This window comes from Stegostoma tigrinum, chromosome 14 (assembly GCF_030684315.1).
Source record: "Stegostoma tigrinum isolate sSteTig4 chromosome 14, sSteTig4.hap1, whole genome shotgun sequence".
Taxonomy (NCBI): domain Eukaryota; kingdom Metazoa; phylum Chordata; class Chondrichthyes; order Orectolobiformes; family Stegostomatidae; genus Stegostoma; species Stegostoma tigrinum.
Genome location: NC_081367.1, coordinates 10,770,339 through 10,788,292, shown reverse-complemented (window position 1 = coordinate 10,788,292; position 17,954 = coordinate 10,770,339). Strand labels below are relative to the sequence as shown.

The following is a 17,954-nucleotide window of genomic DNA, read 5'->3' as shown; positions in this document are numbered from 1 at the left end:
TAAAGGGCATTAGTGAACCAGAAATGGCAATTGTTATCTTTAGACTTGATTTCTTTTTATATCAGATTTTTTAAAAATCAAATTCACATGTCATTATTTGCCTTGGTAGGATTCAAACCTGTGTTCCTGGAACATTGGTCTGGTGTTGCTGGATTGCTAGTCAACTGTCATTACTACTGCTCTGTTCCCAATCCTCAATAGGACAATGCAATGAGAGATATACTCTGTATCAGACTCATCTCAACAAACAAAGCAATTCAGAAGTTAAAAAAGACAACAATTGTTTGATTCCTGTTTCCAGCAGTGCAGTAAATCGTTTAACTGCTTTCTTTAAAATAAACTTAGTGGCTGTTCCACTCAAATTGGCTAGAGATGGAAAACATTGAAAGGAACATAGAAAATGGAAATGGAACTTCACCAATGGTGGAGGGATTTAAAAAGTCAGGGATGTGACGAAGGCAAGAAGTAGAGGAATGCAGAATAGTTGGATGGTTGTAGGACTGGGGGACACTATACAGATGGGGGGCAGGCCAAGCTACAGATGGTTTTGCATACAAGGATAAGAATTTTAAAAGTGAGGTGTTGATTAAATGGAAACCAACATGGACTGGTGAGCATGGGGTACTGGATGAATAGGGTTTGACATGATCCTGGACACAGACAGAAAACTTTAGTTAACCTTCGAATTATGCAGGGAGTAGGTGGGATGAAACTCAGACATGTCTTATAATAGTATCAGAGATAATGGGAACTGCAGATGCTGGAGATTCCAAGATAATAAAATGTGAGGCTGGATGAACACAGCAGGCCAAGCAGCATCTCAGGTATGAGATGCTGCTTGGCCTGCTGTGTTCATCCAGCCTCACATTTTATTATGTCTTATAATAGCCAGGTTTAAAGTCAACCTCCGCCTGGTGAGGGAGTCAACAGCAGATGAGCTCAGGCAGGTGTGGAGATGGACTGTGTTACGAGGTGGAAGTGGGTGGACTGTGTAGAGCTGGTCAGAAGCTTATCTCACTTATCAAAAATGACACCAAGTCTCAAACAATTGGTAGTCTGATCATGGCTGATTTGTACCTCCACTTTATTTATCCACCTTTGATGCCCTTGCCTAATAAAAATCTGTTGCCCTGATTCTTGACAATGCTCCAATATCCAAAACCTTCTGGAAAGATGGCTCCAGATTTCCACTATTCTTTGTGTGAGGTGGTATTACCTGACTGTATTCCTGAATGTCCAAGCTCTCATTTGAAGGTTGCATTCCCTCACTGGGAGAAATCGGGGTTACAGTAACTCCGAAATTGGCTGGCTTTGGTCTGTGTCAAAATCCAGCCCACAGCTTCTCTGTACCTACTCTAACCAAATTCTTTCACATTTTACTCACTGCAGTCAAATCAACTCATAACCTCCCGAACTGAAGTGGATTACACATCCATGCCATCTGTTATTGAATCATGGGATGATGGAACACGGGGAAGGAAGCTCTTCAGTTTAGTGTGCCTGTGTCAGCTCTTTGATTATTATCTCATTAGCTCCTCGCTTTTCCCCATAACCCTTCTCCTCCTTCACATTTTTAAAATAAAATCCAATTCAGTCAGCCATAGACCAGTGGCTCTGAATCAGAAAGTTGAAGTCCTATGTGAGAGACTAGAGCACATCGATTTAGGCTGACACTTCAGCTCAGCGCTGAGAAAGGTGCTACATGAAGAGAATTCTCCCCACGGATCATTTGCCACCCTTCTTCGTTCTGTTTAGTCCAGTTGCTGCTTTTGCTGTCATTGCAAGTTCCTCCTTATTTACCCTATCAAAACTCTGGATAATTTTGAACACCTTGCTTAAATTTCTCCCTCACACTTGCTGCTCAAAAGAGAACAACCCCAGCCACTCTGCCATCTCCATCCCGTCCCTGGCTCCGTTCTTGTAAATCGCCAGCCCCTTCACTATCTTAAGTCACAGGGAGATAGCAAGATCTGCAGATGTGGAGAAAAACAGTTTTTTGGAGGCTCTGGATGCAGAAAAAAATTGTTTTTAAAGAAGAATCCTGATCCGAAATGTTGACTTTCCTGCTGCTCTGATGCTGCCTGATGTGCTGTGTTCCTCCAGCTCCAAACTGTGCTGACTTTTCACTATCTTGGCATGGTCCCTAAAGAGAGTGCCCAGTATTGGCCGCAGTACTCCAACTGAGCCTGAATCAGTGAGTAACTTATGAAGATTCAGGATAACGTGCTTGCTGTATATACATAATATCATTGTTCCATTGTTCTTTTCTTTAATCAGCTTTCTCAACATTGCCAGCCATTTCAAAGATTTGTGTGCATACATTCCAAGGTCTCTCTGATTCTAAATCATGTTTAGAACAGTTTAGGTCAAATTAGCCTTTCCACTCATCCTACCAGACCACACATTTCTCTGCTTTAAATTTCATCTGCTGCGCACTGGGCTATTTTACCAGACTGTATATGCCAGCCTGATATGTGTCCTCATAATGTAACTCTGTAAGTCTTAACATTGTTCTGCTGAACATGCCTGGTACATCTTTCAAATCTACTATAGCTTAAGGGGGACTCAATGCCCAGAATGCAGCACAGTATTCCATAGTGGCCGGATTCACTGAAGCATTATTTTCTGCCCTTTCTATTCCAGCCACTCTGAGATGAAGGCTGACATTTGATGCATCTGTTTGATTTCTTTTTGTACCTGCCCCCCAGCATTGAGTTACCTGCCTGTCTGGATTCCCAAATCCCTCTACTCCTCTGCAATTCCTAGTTGCTCGTCAGGGTCCAGTCCAATGGCTGCTGTGTCCTGCAGCTCAGCCAAGCGACTGTGAGTGTCACAGTGGCTCAGTGCTTAGCACTGCTGCCTCACAGCTCCAGGGTTGGATTCCCACTCTTGGGTGACTGTCTCTGTGGAGTTTGCACACTGTCCCTGTGTTTGCATGGGTTCCCTCCGGGTGCTCCAGTTTCTTCCCACTGTCCAAAGATGTGCAGGTTAGGTGGATTAGCCATCCTAAATTGACTCATAGTGACTAGGGATATCTGTGGGAAATTCAGGGTTACAGGGATGGGGGGTAGTGAGGGTTGGTGTGGCTGGGAAGCTGCTTGGAGAGTTAGTGTGGACTCAATGGGCCGAATAGCCCACACAGTAGGAATTCTATGGTTTCTCATGCCCATGAGTTGTGTTGGTTTGAGTCAACTTTAGCTTCTTGATTGTTGGGTGGGTGGAAAGGAGCTGTCTGGAGACAGAGAGGCATCTGCACAGACCCAACCTGCAACATGTACACTTTCCATCAGGACTGTAAAGTCTTAGCTGATATTACCTTTGCCCTGAATATTGTCCAATTGTGCTTCAGCCCATTCTGTCTCTTCCATTGTTGCCTCTGTTACCTAGTAGCACAGACTAGGAATCAAACCTGGAACCTTCCTGGCTACATTAGTCAGGCTTTTGTCCTTAGAATTGTTCCCTGCATAAGTGAGGATTTCAGGATGCACCAAGATAGCAGACTGAGGTTTCCCAAAGTGGGGGTTGGGACCCACAGTAGGCTAGAGACCTGAACTCCTGGGGTCATGAACTCTGAGACAGCAATAGCCACCATGTAGCTCTTGACTGAGTTGTACCAACCACTCTGTCTCTCTCTAAGAGACCCCCATTCTCTCAGGGAGGGATCGTGACAATTTTCAAGTCTCATAATGGGGCCTCAGTGGGAAAAAGATCAGGGACCACTGTGGCAGACTGTTGAAGGAGCCTGGAATTTCTCAGTGTGTGAGCGACAGGCCAGGAAATTCACTTTCTTCGGGAGATACAATGTGTTTTTCTGCTACGGGGTCCCAAGTTCAAGACCTGTGACAGCCAGAGATTCCTTTCAGGAGAAATTAGAATTAGGATTAGGATCAGCTTTATTGTCGCATGTACAATGGGGAGAAGTTTACAAGTTGCGACTTCTGGTGCCATCGTAGGTACTAGGGTGCTAAGGTACAAATTCTCAAGTCCAAATTTTTAGGGAAAATAAGGAAATAAAAGGTCCAGCATTACAACTCATAGGAATCAATCAGAAAAATAAACAAATAACCTTGGGAAAAGAGGAAGGTCAAACGTTAAGTGAAGTTACAGGACTAAGGTTTCTCTTTCTGTGGTGCTTTGCAGGTGGGAAAGAGACGCAGCATGAAGTGTGGAAGTACAATGCCTCCCTAAATAAGTGGATTCAGGTCGAATATTTAAACACTGGAAGGTGGCGCCACAAGATGGCAGTTCTGAGCGGCAAAGTGTACGCAGTAGGCGGCTTTGATGGCATTTCCCGTCTCAACAGTGTGGAAGCATATGACCCATTTCACAATTGCTGGTCAGAGGTATCTATCGAACCCAGCATGTGTGTTTCATTCTGAAGAAGGGTCATACGGGGCTCGAAACATTAACTCCGTTTCTCTCTGCTCAGATGATGCCAGGCCCGCACAGGTTCTTTAGCCCTTCCTGTTTTTATTTCAGCTCTCTGCAGCATCTGCGGTATTTTACTTTCATCTCTGCGGTGTCTTCTGGGTTAGCATCAGTCAAGAGTACAATGTGATTTTTCTTGCATGCTGTGTATTTTCTGTATATCTGGTGTCACAATTTTTTTGTCACGTGATTTGGACCATTTGATACATGACTTCCTCTGAATGTGCCAAAGTGCTTCACACCCATTGGAGTGCCCCTTAAACGTAATCGCTGTTGTAATGTAATTTAAGTCACAGCAGTCAACTTGTGCAAGTCAAGGTATTTTAGATGCACTTTAGAGGGCAGTTAAGGCCCTGAGTCTAACATTTCATTCAAAAGGCAGTACCTCTGACAATGCAGCACCAAAATATCCACCTAGGTTAGGTACACACATCCTGGGGGAAGACTAGTTCTTGCAATTTTCTGATCCAGAAAAAACCTGATGAATACAACTGTCCAGAAACAAAAATAGAACATATTATTGCAGATATAAGCAGTTTCTTGAAAAAAAACCCAATAAGTTGTTCAAATCCACCAGTCGTCACTTGTTTCAGTTTCAGGGAATAATAACAGTATTGTAAGACTGATCTGAGGACGTCCCAAAGCATTTTGCCTGAAATGACAGACATTTGAGGTTTAATTATACCAGATTAGTGCTTCCTCTTCTTTAACCTTGCTGGAGGTGTGGGTCAGGATTTAGTCTGGGCCTGTTTCCAGGCCTCAACTTCAAGCTGTGGAACCTGTAGCTGAACAGATCTGCTCGAGAATCAGATGTTTGTACTGCCTAACTTACCGTTATAAAAACAGAGAGAGTGCTAGAAATACTCAGCAAGTCAAGGCAGTATCGGTGGAAACAAAGTTTGTGAATAAACTGATGAAGTAGTCATTGGATCTTTCCTGGGTTTGTTTTGTGCAAACAGGACATACGTACTTTCATCATTGTTCAGTAGAATCCGATGTTGTTGTTGTACTGGCCCACACTTCCTGTAATGTCAGGTCATTCACTCTTTATTGATATCATACAGAGTTTCACCAGTTCTCTCAGACCTGGGGAATGGAGGGAGGGCTAGAGTGGCCTCGAGGTTTGGCAGGGAGAGAGCTGGCTGTGAAGAAGGGTGGTGGAGAGAAGCTGAAGGCGTGAGAGAAACACTCAAACATATATCCTATCTCTTACTTTTTTTGATCAGTTACAAGTTATTCCCAAAGGTGTCCTTTCAATCTGGTTATTGGCTGAGCGAGACTCAAATGATTTCCTCTCCTGTAGGTGGTTCCACTCCTTGTAAATGTGAGCTCGTTTGCGGCCACTACTTATCAGAAGAAACTCTACGTGATTGGAGGAGGACCCAATGGGAAGCTGGCCACTGACAGAACACAGTGCTATGACCCAACAGTCAATAAATGGAGCCTCAAATCACCGATGCCTGTTGAAGCCAAGTGCATCAATGCCGTTACATTCAATGATCACATTTATGTTGTAGGTAAGTGGACTGTGCTGCTTTACTCTGGGAGGGTGGGTCGTGAGCACATGTTAAGATCTAGGTAAAGAGGTTTAAGGAGAATGTTTCATAACATGAAAAGGGCATTTAGCCATTCACTTAGATCATGGCTGACCTTTATTTGAACTTCATTTTCTCCCCTTTGATCTGGAAACATTGACACCTTGACATACTAACAATCTATCAAGCTCAAAATGGAAGCAAATGTTTCAGATACGTGCTATGCTCAGCATATTTTTTTAAAAATATTCCTACATGGGATGTGGGCATTGCTGGCAAGGTCTGTTTTAGTCACTCTTTCTTAACTAAGCGGCCCATTTCAGAGGATGGTTAATGGTGAAACACATTGCTGTGGATCTGGAATCTCATGTAGACCAGACCAGGTAACAAAGGCAGATTCCCTTCTTAAATACCTTGTTGACCCTTTTATATCCACTTTACTAACATTTAGTGGCCAAATTTGGGACAGCTCTTGTATTAATCAGTTAAACAATAATCAGCGTGACATTGTCTGTAAGGTATGATTATATTTAAGATTTACCAGGTTGTTGCTGGGGTTGGAGGATTTGAGCTACAAGGAGAGGCTGAGCAGACTGGGGTTATTTTCCTTGGAGTGTCAGAGGCTGAGGGGGTGACCTTATAGAGATTTATAAAGTCATGAGGGCCATGGATAAGGTGAATAGCCAAGGTCTTTTTCCCAGGGTGGGGTGTCCAAAACTTGAGGGGATAGTTTTAAGATGAGAAGGGAAAGATTTAAAAGGAATCTAAGGAGCAATGTTTTCACGAGGGTGCTGCACATGCAGAATGAGCTTCCAGTGGACGTGGTAGAGACTGGTATAATTACATCATTTAAAAGGCATATGGATAGGTACATGAATAGGAAGGGACTAGAGGGATATGGGCCAAATGCTGGCAAATGGGACGAGATTAATTTCAGATATCAGGTCAGCACGGACAAGTTGCACCAAAGTGCCTGTTTCTGTGTTGTACAACTCTATGACCCTGTATCCCAGACAGTATTATTACCATTCATAGATATGTCCTGTTCCACCAGTAGGACAGACTTGCTAGAGGTGGTGACATAGTGATATCCAGTAGAGACAGAGCTATAAAATATCCTGGGATGTAATCAAAATTGATTTCAGATCTTACGATGTTTCATAGCACCAGGTCAAACGTAGGAAGGTATCCACCTGCTGATTACCAAATACACTTACAGCTCCCCTTTCTGAACACCACAGACTCTGTCAATTGATATATCTATTCTCCTCTGTGCTAAACACCAATTGGAAGAAGCACTTGTGGTGGAAGGGTACAGAATGTACTCTGGGTGAGCCATTTGAACAACCATCACCAAGGGTGGCTCATTAGCACTATTCCTGACAAAATTGACTGAGTCCTCAAGTACATAACTGCTAGACTGGGTCTGTGGCAGATGGTGTGGGAACCAACAAGAGGGAAAAACGAACTTGACCTTAGCGCCACTGGCTCACATGTCCATGACTGTCATGGTTGGAGTGAACAATGTGCAGTCTTTGTGGAGATGAAGTCCCATCTTCACATTGAGAATCGTGTTGTGTAGCACCACCATTGTGCTCAATGCAATAGATGTTGAATGAATCTAGCAACACAGAACTGGGCTTCCATGAGGTGCTGTGGGCCATTGGCAGTAACAGAATTTAGTTCAGCCACCAAGTGGCGTATCTCTTCCTTTACGATTACCATCAAACTGGGGACCAACCCTGGGTTCAATGAACGGGGCAGGAGGGCATGCAGGGAACAGCACCAACAATTGAGATTGTTGGACGTTAAAGATCTCAGCTCTAGGACATCTCTGCAGGACTTCCTCAGGTGAGTGTCCTAGGAACAATCATCTCTGTCAATGACCGACCCTCCATCATAAGGTCAGAAGTGTTGGATAGACTTTGTTCATTGCACAATATTCAGCACAATTCCCAACTCCTCAGATATTGAAGATATCAGTGGTGTTCATGTGCAGCAAGACCTGGATGTCATTCAGACTTGGGCTGATATGTGACAAGTAACATTCACTGCAAACAAGTGCTTGGATTGCCCATTTCCAACAAAAGAGAATCGATCAATGCCCCTTGACACTCAGTGGCATCACTATCACCGAATTTCTCATTATCAATACACTGGATTTGCCACATAAACACTGGACCTACAAGAATCTAGAAATTATGCCCCTCCTCATTCCCCAAAATCCTGTCCACCATTCATGAGGTGCAATTCAGGAGTGTGTTGGAATATCCCCCACTTTGCCTGGATGATTGCAGCTCCAATAACAGTCAAGAAGCTAAACACCAGTCAGGGAAAAAAGGAGCTTGCCTTGGTATTATCCCATTCACTACCTTTAACATTCATTCTTTGCATTATTAACACTCAGCAGCAGCAAAGTGTACAATCTAAAAGATGCAGTGCAAAAATTCACCAAGGGTCATTAGGCAGCACCTTCTGAGCCCAAGATCCATATTGGGACCTCTGCTGTTTGTGATCATATATAAATGACTTGGATGAAAATGTAGATGGGTGGATTAGTAAGTTTGCAGATGATACAAAGATTGGTGGAGTTGTGGATTATGTAGAAGTTGTCAAAGGATACAACAGAATGTCGATCAGTTGCAGATATAGGCTGAGACATGGTAGATGGAGTTTAATCCAAGTAAATGTGAAGATCTGCACTTTGGGAGATCAAATGTTAAGGAAAAATATACAGTTAATGGCAGGACCCTGAACAGCATTGATGTAGAGTGGGATCTTTGGGTTCAAGTCCATAGCTCCCTGAAAGTGCCACTCAAGAAGGTAGGATGGTAAAGAAGGCATATGGTATGCTTGCTTGATTGGTCAGGAAATCAAGTAAAAGACATTGCAGCTTTATAAGAGATAATGGGAACTGCAGATGCTGGAGATTCCAAGATAATAAAATGTGAGGCTGGATGAACACAGCAGGCCAAGCAGCATCTCAGGAGCACAAAAGCTGACGTTTCGGGCCTAGACCCTTCATCAGAGAGGGGGATGGGGGGAGGGAACTGGAATAAATAGGGAGAGAGGGGGAGGCGGACCGAAGATGGAGAGTAAAGAAGATAGGTGGAGAGGGTGTAGGTGGGGAGGTAGGGAGGGGATAGGTCAGTCCAGGGAAGACGGACAGGTCAAGGAGGTGGGATGAGGTTAGTAGGTAGCTGGGGGTGCGGCTTGGGGTGGGAGGAAGGGATGGGTGAGAGGAAGAACCGGTTAGGGAGGCAGAGACAGGTTGGACTGGTTTTGGGATGCAGTGGGTAGAGGGGAAGAGCTGGGCTGGTTGTGTGGTGCAGTGGGGGGAGGGGATGAACTGGGCTGGTTGAGGGATGCAGTGGGGGAAGGGGAGATTTTGAAACTGGTGAAGTCCACATTGATACCATATGGCTGCAGGGTTCCCAGGCGGAATATGAGTTGCTGTTCCTGCAACCTTCGGGTGGCATCATTGTGGCAGTGCAGGAGGCCCATGATGGACATGTCATCAAGAGAATGGGAGGGGGAGTGGAAATGGTTTGCGACTGGGAGGTGCAGTTGTTGCAGCTTTATAAGACTTTGTTTAGGCCACACTTAGAGTATTGCATTCAATTCTGGTCACCACATGACAGAGAGGATGAGGGGGCTTTGGAGAGGGAGCAGAACAGGTTTACCAGGATGCTGCCCTGATTAGAGGGAATGAGCTATAAGGAAAAGCGAGAAACATTCGAGTTGTTTTCTCTGGACTGGCAGAGGCTAAGGGCAGACATCTATAAAATTATGAAATGCATAGATAGGGTTGACGGTCAGAACCTTTTTCCCAGAGTTGAAATGTCTAAAACTAGGAGGCATGCATTTAAGGTAAGAGCGGGAAAGGTCAAAGGAGGTGTGAGGAGCAAGTTTTTATACAGGGAGTGTGGTAGGAGTCTGGAATGCTCTGCCAGGGTGGTGGTCGAGGCAGACGTGATGGGGCATTTAAGGGAAATTTAGATACACACATTAAAATGCATGGCATAGAGGGAAATGGACTAAGGGCAGGCCGAAGACATTAGTTTAATTTGGCATCATGTTTGGCACAACACCATGGACTGAAGGGCCAGTTCCTGCACTGAATAGTTCTGTGTTTTATGTTCTACATTATCATCTAAAGGGATGAGGGCAGCAGAAACTGGGAACACCACTTCCTGCAGTTTTCCTTCCAAGCCGCTCGCCATCCTGACTCATACAGATTTGGTGTTGCTTCTGTGTTGCTGGGTCAAAATCCCAGAATTCCTTCCCCAAGGGCATTATGGGTCTACCTACAGCAAACAAATGACTGGGGTTCAAGGATGTGGCTCAGCACCACCTTCGCTGGGTCAGTTAGGAATCGGAAACAATCGCTGGCCCAAACACCAACACCCACATTCTGTGAATAAATAAATAACCAACAATGGAAAGTATTGAAAATTTCAAGTTGTATTCGGGGTCTCTTTGACATTTATTGAAAGATAAATGTGTCCACACTGCTCTGCTACCTCATTGTTTCACAGCCATTTTGATCTGTCACTTCTTAATTTCCAGTTTTTATTGTAGAACATCTTGTCTTAAAGCTGGAGTTGACTAATAGTTTTGGACATCTGCTTTTATCATGGTTTCATCACATTTCTTTTGCATATTATTGTTTGCTCAATCACTTTCACTTCTGCTGTCCACGTCAGCAACTGTTGTGGAACTTACGTAGTGCAGAAATCTTCCCACCTCTCACTAACAGCTGTTCCATCTACACCCAAAAGCTGCATTTGCTGACCACAGGCTTCTTTTTTCTTAGGGATTAATTGATAATTCTAACCTGTCTCTGTGCTGTTCAAGTAATCCTCTTCTCTCTGGCACTTCCATCCTCTATCACCAACCCTTCATTAGCTTGATTTCATCCCTATGTATCCTAAAACTGCAAGGTCCATTCACAAATCACCACTTATGTTTGCAGATGTCCTGTCTGGCAACAGCTTGTACTGAAAGTTCTCATTCTCATGTTCAAAATTGGTTCATGATTTCACTGTTTCCCTGTGACCTCCTCCTCTTCTGTGGTAAGACCAGAAGCAATCAACTCAGGAGTAAACCACATGGACATTTGAGCTCAGGACATCATGGCTGAATTTCTGCATCAACACTGCTGACTCACCCCATGCCCATTTCCCTTAATTCCCTTAGTCCTTGAAACCCAACCTCACCGAATGGAAGAGCTGAGCACCTACAGTACTTTGAGGTTGGGAATTCCTAAGATACACAAACATCAGACTGAAGATTGCCCTGTCTTAAGTAGCCTACCTCTTTTCCAGAACTTATGATAACGATAGTCCACCAACTCTGGCCATTTGCAGCTCCATCCTTAACATAACATTGGCAGACATGTCTTCAATGGTATTGGTTCCAAACGTGGCCACCCATTAATGGATCCTCAAAGCTCTTTGTCTATTCTTTCTCCCTTAAGATGCTACTTAAAACATACCTCTCCATCACTGTAACTATGCTTTGCTTTGGGCCTTTGTTTCCGACTTGGTGTCATTTTTCCATCCTATTATTCTGCTGTGATGATACATTAAAGGTGCTATTTCAATGCAAGTTGTTGCTGGCAAAGGCATTCTCAAACTCGGGAACTATTCAAACATTGGGCAGAAATTAGCGTCGTCCCCCATGTGGTAGAGTTGAGATTTATTTGGGTAAGATTGCGGCTATGGGAACCGCAGTGCCTTCCAACCTCCACCTGATGTCTATGGCAGAAAAAGTCCCAGGATGGCCTCCTTATCCTGCCTATAGAGACTCTTACCTGTGCAATGAATGTATGAATTGATAAACATGCCCTTTGGATCAAACGGTGGAAAAGCAGGAATGCCACCAACAAGTTCCTTCTGATGAACCCTGTTTGACCAATTTCACCCACAGTGAGAGCAGTTCTTGTGAAAGTGTTGGAGGAAAAGACAGGTCCCCATTGCCACTAACACTCACCCCTGGCACCGCGGTGTAAACCATTCCTGCTGTTGTGGAGAGCGACTCAAAACAATATGGCACTTTGATGAGGTATGCCCCTTACAGACTGGATGGCAAATAAGGGAACTACCTCTTGGGATTGTGAATTTGTACTTGATAGCTAAAATAACAAGTAAAATCACAACCCATACAAATCCATGTCAGTACACAAGAGAGATTGCACCAACACTACTGATCCTCTGCTGATATTTTCAGGTGCATGTATCAGATATGGAACAGACATAAGGAATTTCACATTTGTAAAGGGCAGCATCTTTCTTATCAGATTGGACCGACTGTGATCATGAAAACATACAGGTAGCTTGAGGCCTGCAGATGATTAAATTTCCAACTAGGTAAAAATGACAGGGACATTTGATAAACTGTCAAATAAGCATTTCTTTGAAACTTTGATATTCTATTCTGTGATAAAATACCACAGCCACTGTCTTGAGCAAAGTGTGGAATATTAATATGTTAACATATGTTAATCCACCAGTGAACAGAATTCCTTAGAATTTACTTCCACATCTCAAACAGACATTTGGTGAAATATATTTTAATTGACGATTGCACACACAATTTAATACGATCAAGGTTTTCAATCTCTACAGTAATTAGATGTTTCAAATTATTTTGGTGGCAAATGAGGGCAGCTCCCTATGGGTATTCCCCCTGACGAGGTGCCCATAAACAGGTCCAGGCCACAGAGAGAATTGGAAGCAAAAAGTTGCAAAATGACGCAAACAGGTAGACAGAACTGGGCGGATGGTGTTCAATGTGGGAAAGCATGAAACCATCCCCTTCTGGCTCCATTAGAAACAAATATTTTCAGAAATATTTTCCAAGTGCCAAGAGACACTGTGAAGGAAGGAAAGAATGTAGGTGTTAATGTACAAGCACAGAAAGTGACAAAAACACCCACTAGAATGAACCTCAGGCACAGTGGGCTGAATGGTATCATTTTGTGCCCTACCTTTTCCATGGTTCTGTTCGTGATCTTTGTCTCAAGGGAGCTGGAGAACAAAGACCATAGAACCATAGCAAACAGGAACAGGAATAGGCCATTCAACCCGTCCAGCCTGCGCTGCCATTCAGTAGGATCATAGCTGATCCGACACTTCTCAAATCAACTTTCACATCCTTTCCCCGTAACCCTTGGCTCCCTTTTGATCTGGAATCCACCTCATCCTTAAATGTACACTCTGCCCCCACAGCTCTCTCTGGTAAGGAGATCCAAAGAATCTCAACCCTCTGAGGGAAGAAAGTTCTTCTCATCTCAGTCTTAAATTTGGTGTCCCTTTAACTTGAGACTATGCCCTCTTGTCCCAGACTCTCCCAAGAGGGGAAACATCTTCTCAGCATTTATCCTGTCAAACCCTTTAAGAATCCCACAGATTTCAATGTGATCGTCTAAAACTCCAAAGAAAGAGACCAAACCTGCTTAGCCTTTGCTCAGAAGACAATCCCTCCATACCAGGGATCACTCTAGCAAACGTTCTCTGAACTGCTTCCAATGAAATAATACCTTTCCTTACATAAGTGGACCAAAACTACTCTCAATACTCCAGATGTGGTCTCACCAGCACCTTATGCAGTTGCATAAGACCTCCCTTACTCTTTAACACTCCAACTCCCTTGAAATTAAGGGCCTGCATTCCATTAGACTTCCTGATTCCCTGCTGCCTCTGCGTGCTAGCTTTCTGTGTTTAAGGAATGGAATGATGCTTCTGTTGTATGGAACCATAATCTGACTTCACCTGAAATACTACATCCAGACTTGGATGTCTTATTTCAAACTGAATATCTTGGCCCTTGAAAGGATTCAATGCGAGAAGACAGCAGATCCTAGGATAATGTTGTGAAGATAGACTTCATGAACTTGAGGGCAGCATTGTGGCACAGTGGTTAGCGTTACTGCCTCACAGTGCCAGGAACCTGGGTTCAACTCCACCCCTGGGTGACTGTCTGTGTGGAATTTGCACATTCTTCCCATGTCTGCATGATTTTGCTCTGGTTTCCTCCCACAGTCCCAAGATGTGCAGGCTTCAGGGATGTGTAGCTTAGGTGGGTTATAGTGGGATTGGTCTGGGTGGGATGTCTTGAGTGTCAGTGGGGACTGGTTGGGCCGAAGGGCCTGTTCCCACGCTGTAGGGATTTTATGATGATGACTATTACTGTCCGACATTTTGACAGTTTAGGGATAATCTAATTAAGGCAGCCTAAAATTTCACAAAAATCAAAAGGATCCACAGACACTGGGCTCCCCACTTGCTCTAGTGCCTTTTGCGCCCATTGTACAAGATGCCTCATCTCACTCTTTGTCTCCTGGGGGCTGGTAATATTCAGCCCTGTGTTTCAGTTGAACTAGGCTTTAATAAGTTGTCTGTACTTCTTTCTGCCTGACCTATTGGGCTGTATCTGATGTTTCTGAAGCTGTTTGTCATGATTCTGAACTTGCCAGCTGTGAAATCTATACATCTCTGCTGTTTTAGCCATAGCTGCTGGAAAAGCTGCTGTTGGTTATGGTATAACTAGGTGGGGAGCTGGATGAACACAGCAGGCCAAGCAGCATCAAAGGGGCAGGAAAGCTGACATTTCGGGCCCAGACCCTTACTTCAACTGAGAGCAAACGACAGCGCCACCCTCTGGTCAACCCTCTGTTCCTGAAGCAGCTTCTTCCTAATAAGCTCATGGGATCAGTTTCTCTCCTTGGTGTCTATCAGATGGATCAGTTAGTAAACCCAGAACAGACACCAGAATTATTGCTGGGAGGAGCTGTTTTTACAATCTGGCTTTGAATGGCAGGAGTATAACTTCTAACTTCAAAAGGACAGAAGAAGGCATGAAGGGACGGTCATGTAACAAATAAATCACCCAGAATGACCTTGAGATGGACAATGTGAATAGAGTCGAGGGAAGGTTTAACTCACTCACATAGAAAGAACTGCTGATACTGCAGTCAAAGATAACCGTGTGGAGCTGGAGGAACACGGCAGGCCAGGCAGCATCAGAGGGGCAGGAAAATTGACGTTTCGGGTCGGGACCCTTCTTCAGAAAGGATCCTGACATGAAACGGCAACTCTCCTGCTCCTCTGATGTTGCCTGGCCTGCCGTGTTCCTCCAGCTCCACACTGTTATCAAGGGAAGGATCAATGTGATTCTGGTGAAGAAAGGGGGTGAGGATTATGGTGAAGTGGGTAGGTGAGGGCGAGGGATACAGTGAAGTGGGTAGGTGGAGGTGAGGTGTGGTCAAAAGATGAGGGGTTGTAGTTGGAGGGTGAGCTGAGTTATTGGTGTAATCATGGCGAAGGTAAATGGTAGGTGAGGGTGTACCTTTGATCTCGCTTCAGTTTTCGTTACACTGTTATCATTGAATACTGAGCTGGGGAAGGCCTGGAGCAAACCTCCTTCCTCGAATTCCAGGACAGTCATCTTTATGTGCTGCTCTTAATGGCGCTCTCTCTCTCTTTCTTTCTCAAGGTGGTGCAATGAAGGCTCTCTACTGCTACAACCCTACCGAGGACCTATGGACCCTGGTCACCCAGTTTGGCCATGAACGTGCCAGCTGTGGGATCGCGGCATGCAACAACAAGCTATTCATTACCGGGGGGCGTGACGAGAAGAATGAGGTCATTGCCACCGTGTTGTGTTGGGACACAGAGAAGCAGAAGCTGACAGAGGAATGCGTTTTGCCCCGCGGGGTCTCGCACCATGGCAGTGTCACTGTCCGGAAATCCTACACACACATCCGCCGCATCGTTCCAGGAGCTGTCTCCGTATGACAGCAGGAAACCCTACTCGCTTCCTGACTCAAGGATTTACAAAAATCCACACCGCCTTGAGTTTCTATCTCACTGTTTGGATGCATTCTAAGAAACAATTTCATGTCCTGATGGTCCACTGTCTCTGGATGTTTCCAGGGACATGACTATGCCATTTTTGCAATAGAACCTTGTGGGACAAACACTGACTTGTCAAAATATTTGGAAACTTGATAAGATTTTTTTGCAGATTTGTTTGATTTGTAAAGCAGCTACACACTAGATTTAGAGGATGCACAGGTGGATGATGTAATGGAAACACTTTGGAAACAGAGGGATGTGGAGTCAACATGTGAGAGATATAATGAGAGGGTCCAGCGCTGGCTGAAAGAGGTAAATTATATAGACTAAGCTGGCAGGCAAGGGTATTAAGGAACCAAACTGAGCAAGTAATTGGGTTAAAGGTACAGATCCACCACAATGTGACGCTGAGAGTAATGAAGCCTTCGAGAGTGGGAAAGGGAGAGCACAGGCTTACAGCAAGAAAAAGAGGTTGTGATATTTGATAGTGTGCTTCTCTGATGATGGCCCCACTGAGTTATTTTGTAAAGTGGCAGGGAGTTAGTTATACTGCATGAACTTGGGCTGATTGCCCACAAATAACACTGGATTTAACGCTATTTAAATTAGCAGGTGTAAAACCTGATGAAGAACAGATTAACCATGTGTTAGATACTATACAACCCTCAAACACGTCAGACATCTCTGTGACATGTTCCCTCCAACTCCATTTGCCAAACCTTTGTTTTTAAATTTCTGTTTAACTGTACTTCAGATCCTTTTAAATGCATATTTGTACAATATCGATGTGGCTTCATGTGAATTTGAGTTCAGACTTACTTAAATGCCACGGACCATATTCATACAGCCGGCCAACAGCTGAAGTTTTGGTTGACTCTGGTTGCAAGGGTTAAAGTAAAGTCTTTTCCTCAGTCTCTTGACCAGCTTCAGCCCTGGTCTAATAGCAACGGTCATTTCCACTGTTTGTGCCTGGCGGTCTTGCCCCAGCTCTGGGCACTCGATGCCCAAATTGACCCCCAAGCTGTTGGTCCTCTCCACTTATGCTGAGAGCAAGGTGCCATCTATCCGATTCCAGCCCATCCATGGGGAAAAGGGGAGTGGTTAGGAGAAGCAAGGAGGGAGACACGTTAAGATCCCTGGGAGAACTGCAAGGGATATGTGGGCTGAAGTTTAGATTAAAAAAAAATGGGCAGTAAATGGAATTAAAACTAAAGGGTGCAAACATCTCAAGAGATATAAAACATTACACTTTAATAAAGTTTCAAGGGCAATAAAAATAATGCAAACTAATTGGTTAGTAAAACAGCAGAACCCAGAGAAGAAAAGAAATTGTAGGTTCAGCTAAGAAGTTCCGTGAGATTGAAGCTAGTAAAAGTGTTTAAACGTATTTAAAAGTTTTGCAAAGTGCTCATGGTGTTGAAAAGTATTTCAAAGTTTGTAAAAGTTATAAAAAGTGCTCAAAGATTTTACAGGTATTTATAAAGAAAAATATATGCCTACTTCGATGAGATGGCTGTGTCTTCATCTAGTGATACATGCACAAACACATGAGCAAAAGAATTAGGGGCAGGCATAGGCCGTTAAGCCCCTCAAACCTGCTTATCCATTCAATAAGTTCGTGGGTGGTCTGATAGTGGCCTCACTCAGCTGCATACCCTGATATCCTTTTGTTCCCTGGTTAGTCAAGAATCTGCTATCTCTCCTTTAAAAACATTTCATAGCTCTGCCTACCTCTAAGCAAAACAGCTCCAAAGACTGCCAAAAACTGACAGGATTTTTCTTTTTCATTTTCCATTTCTATTTTTTTGCTTTTTCATTTTTTTATTCCTCATTTCCATCTTAAATGATACTCCCCTAATTTTACAACTGTGTTCCCCGGTGGTTGACGATCTTACAAGAGGAAACATCTTTTCAGCATCTATGCTGTCAAGTTCCCTTGGGATCATATATATATTTCAAGCGGATCTGGACTCCAAATATGTCCAGCCTGTCCAAATCTTTTCTCCCAGGTTCAGAAGAGATTTACTAGGATGTTGCCAGGAATGGAGAGTTTAAGTTTAAGGAGAGGCTGGCTAGTTTGGGACTTTTTCACTGGAGCTTAGGAGGTTGAGAGGTGATCTTATATAGGTAT

General features: G+C 44.0%; 1 protein-coding gene across 1 annotated transcript in view; it reads left to right on the top strand.

Moving 5' to 3' along the window:
- klhl6 (kelch-like family member 6) overlaps positions 1 to 17,287 on the top strand; it is a 51,429-nt gene extending 34,142 nt beyond the window's left edge. Inside the window, exons 5-7 of the mRNA XM_048542323.2 lie at positions 4,141 to 4,343; positions 5,732 to 5,945; positions 15,462 to 17,287. Coding sequence (XP_048398280.1) covers positions 4,141 to 4,343; positions 5,732 to 5,945; positions 15,462 to 15,763 — 719 coding nt within the window. The 3' untranslated portion in view covers positions 15,764 to 17,287. The remainder of the gene's footprint in view (positions 1 to 4,140; positions 4,344 to 5,731; positions 5,946 to 15,461) is intronic.
- The last annotated feature ends 667 nt before the right edge of the window (positions 17,288 to 17,954 follow it).